This window comes from Siphateles boraxobius, unplaced genomic scaffold (genome assembly GCF_051911475.1).
Source record: "Siphateles boraxobius isolate OS27281-9 unplaced genomic scaffold, OSU_SipBor_1 35, whole genome shotgun sequence".
Lineage (NCBI taxonomy): Eukaryota > Metazoa > Chordata > Actinopteri > Cypriniformes > Leuciscidae > Siphateles > Siphateles boraxobius.
Window position 1 is genome coordinate 10,368,823 of NW_027508975.1, and position 3,910 is coordinate 10,372,732.

Sequence of the window (3,910 nt, forward strand, 5' to 3'; positions counted from 1 at the left end):
GAAATTAAATATGAAATTAAATAAATATTTTATATAAATAATGAATAAATATGATTGAAAATTAATGAAAACAAACTGAATGAAATTTTAAAAAATAATAATAATAGGTTACACAGAAAAAAGTTACACCAAAGGTCTTTCTCACACAGAATCATGAGTCTCAAAAATGAAAAAGTGCTGTTAATTTACTCAACCCTCAGGCCATTCAAGGTGTAGGTGACTTTTCTCTTCAGTTGAACAGTAAAGAAGATTTTTAGCTGAAACTATTTACCTTGGTGATTTGTATAATGCAAATCAATAGCTACTGTCACATTGAGAGTAAAAAAATAAAATAAAATAAAAAACACATTACAGGCAAACCAAAAATAATACCCATGGCTTCTGACAGTTTCAGGTAAAAATCGTCTTTACTGTTCAATTGAAGAATTTCTTTAGAAAACCTACATGGCCTGAAGGAGAGTAAATTAACAACAAATTTAAATATGATTTAAAATAATAATAATAAAAGGTTACACAGAAAAAAAAGTTACACCAAAGTCTTCCTCATAATCAGCCGTCTTAAGGACACGTCAGTCCAAGAAGGACTGTATTCAAGATACTTCCTTTTGAACGCTTCATTAAGCAAATGTTTGAGGGGTAGGATTTCACCGGCAAACTAGACTTTGTATAAAGACTATTAAAATCCTTTATACAACACACACCCTATTATATTACAGATATCAGATTAATTATAATGCACCAGTTATAAAGTCCGATACATACAAATAGTAGATTTCCTACAAACTGTTCAATAATAATTCGCTCAATCAAATTTGTCGATTCAACGCATTTGACAAAATGGGTCATTAAGATATTAATACATAACATTGGTTTCTCATTCTAACACCACGTCATGCCTCAAATTACGAAACCCCATTAATGTACCCCTCTGACATCACGGATCAGAGCTCAGCCAATCCTAAGAAGCCCAATCATACTAGTCTTCGAAAGCTTATCACAACTATCTGCTGACCTGTCCTTGGCGCCGAGCCAAATAAAAAAGTTAATGGAAAGTTGGCATGCAAAATGGGGGCTGAACAGCATCAAAGCGCAGAATCGCATTCCAGAGCAGGACAGGGGTGGGCGGAGCCTCAGGTGAGCAGGTGTATAAGTGTCCAACAGGTGAGAGCGAGTGGTAACAGGAGGACCAGGAGTCTGAGCCGGAACACACACAGCAGGGAACCTGAGAACAGGTGAGGAACTGTCATTAAAGGGACATTGTGCTTTTGTGTTTTCCAGAAGGCTTTGCTAAAGATCGCTTTCTAGCACGCAACTGCTGGGACTGATGTTAAATTCATGCTTTGTCATTTCCTAACAGCTATTTATTGAAATGCTTTTTTCTTTCAGCTCGTGAAGATGCTTAAAGGATTACTATCAGTGCTCTTGGTCCTGGTGGCCTTGTCCTCTGCCCTGGGGAAGCCTGAGAAGACCACTCCGAAGAAGGAGAAGAGGATTCCTCAGACTCTCTCCAGAGGTCAGCTTCATGAAAACATCTCCACACATTCTTTTCAGCAATTTTGCATAATAATGGCTAAGCGTGTGTGCTGTCGTGATCTGTTATACAAGCAAAACTGAAGCTACATGATGAACTGTATACGCAGAAAGTAGTGTAGTATCATTTTCATTGAGATTACTTTTAGAAATATTCTAGTTCTTTATTCTGTGAAATACAACCCAAGACCTCACTTTGTGCAATATTGATTTAAATGGACTGTAGTAGTCCACATTGGCTAAGTAGATTTCGTTTTTTTATGATTCATATTGTGTATTGTTTTCTTTTCAGGATGGGGTGATCAGTTGATTTGGGCACAGACGTACGAGGAAGCTCTGTTTTGGTCACGATCCAAGTGAGAAAAGCTTGTATTATATAGAATTATAGAGTATATGGTGTCCAATAATCAGTAATTTTGTGGGTATAGAAGATCTGCTGATGATTTTTAGTTTTTGGCTACACTTTATTTTAAGTGTTATTGTGTAGGCTAATTATACATTTAAGTACTGAGTAATATGAATTGAAACATGGGTTTGGGTTAGTTGCATGTACTTATGCATAATTGTTGTTACTAAAGAAAGTACATGTAATGTGTAACAATGACACTGTAAAATAAAGTGTTTCCTTTTAAAATTGATTTTTTTATGATCTTTTTTTAAAATTATGTACGACTATTTAATTAGGAACAAGCCCCTCATGGTCATCTTTCACCTGGAGGACTGTCCACACAGCCAGTGTAAGCTTGACTTTTATTTTGACATTTTCACTGGTAGTTTAAAATTCTTAGTTTGTTCTTCATGTTTGTATTATTTAATTAGCTCTAAAGAAGGCCTTTGCTGAGGATAAGGACATCCAGAAGTTGGTCGATGAGGAATTCGTGGTCTTGAATCTGGTGGTGAGTAAAATCAATAACACTTTACATTTGTTAACTAACAATGAAAATTTGTCTAAAGCATTATTTATCTTAATTAATGCTTATTTACTAACACATTATTAAAATCAAAAGTTGTATCTGTTAATATGCTATTTAATGGACCTGAGCTAACATGAACTAACAAGGGACGGTTGTATTTTTATTAACAACAGTTAACAAAAATGAATAAATCCTGTAACAAATGTATTGCTCATTGTTAATACATTAACAGCATTAAAGTGTTTTAAGGTCCTGGTCTGTCTGTTATGTGTGTTGTGAATGTCTGTAAATTGAACTTGGATTCATGTCTATTACAGTATGAGACCACAGATAAGCACTTGTCTCCTGATGGACAGTATGTTCCCAGAATCCTCTTTGTTGGTGAGTTGATTTAATTATGACAGACAGATAAATGATGCTACACTGTAAAAAAAAATGTTTACTGCCTTACATTTTTTAAGTATAATCAACTTGCCTATTTAAGTAATTTCAACTTAAATTACTTTAAACTGACTTAGAAAATTAGTTGAATCTTGTAACGTTAGCTATAACTTACTGCTGAACTTATTTTGATGAGTTAATGTAAAAAAAAATATATATTTTGTTTAAACTCATTGGTCATGTAATTTTTTTTTATTAACAGTGTAAGTTACAGATTAAGTCTACATAAATGATTCAAATCTTTCCTGTTTTTCCAGATCCCTCCATGACCGTTCGGGCAGACATCACAGGCCGCTATTCCAACCGCATGTACGCCTATGAGCCGGCTGACATGAAACTCTGTAAGTCTGAAAGCAATTATAATGCCAAGATAAGTTATTAAACATCATCATCATCATACTGACAGTATCGCTTGTTTGGTTTTGTTTCCACAGTGTTAAGCAACATGCAAAGAGCCCTGAAGTTTTTGAAGACAGAGTTGTGAACACAAAAGTCTAGTCTTTTTGTCCAGCGAGAGGATATTTCCCTGAGTGTCACTATTATTCTGTCATTTGTTCACTGACGGCATGAACCGCACTGTAAAGCTCTGTACAAATTTGAAATACTTTCTTTGAATAGATCCTGTTACGGTTAACCGTCAGGCTTTCATGTCCATGTTTGCTTTTTTCAATAAATGAAGTTGTACAAAAAGTTGGTGTTCGTAGTAATTTGTGTACGCAGCGACGTTTGCACAGTTTATTCAAAGCAGAGGACATGTGGTTTTCCAGTTAACGGAGTCTCCGGTTTGTATCCTGGTGGGAGGAGTCCGAGTAACTGGCACTGGAAGCGAGTCATACCGTTGCCTAGTTACTAGCTGAGCTCATTGACAGTAAAGGCTGAGCTCTTGGCCCGAGCGTGTCAGTTTCTGATTGGTTTAGGTTAGAGGAAGTTGCTCTCCTGAAATAATGGAATGGGATTTCAGACAATAAAAGCATTAGTCATAACCCAAAAATTAAGTTATACAAAAGACAAAATTGGGCAAAGTA

General features: G+C 35.4%; 1 protein-coding gene across 1 annotated transcript; it reads left to right on the forward strand.

Annotated features, from left to right (window-relative positions):
- The first annotated feature begins 1,173 nt into the window (after window positions 1-1,173).
- On the forward strand, window positions 1,174-3,575 carry agr2 (anterior gradient 2). The gene is made up of 8 exons (XM_077196687.1): window positions 1,174-1,232; window positions 1,387-1,513; window positions 1,823-1,886; window positions 2,215-2,267; window positions 2,350-2,426; window positions 2,762-2,825; window positions 3,143-3,226; window positions 3,320-3,575. Exons 2-8 carry the CDS (start codon window positions 1,396-1,398, stop codon window positions 3,367-3,369), a joined length of 510 nt encoding a protein of 169 aa, XP_077052802.1. The 5' UTR covers window positions 1,174-1,232; window positions 1,387-1,395; the 3' UTR covers window positions 3,370-3,575.
- Window positions 3,576-3,910: the final 335 nt, after the last annotated feature.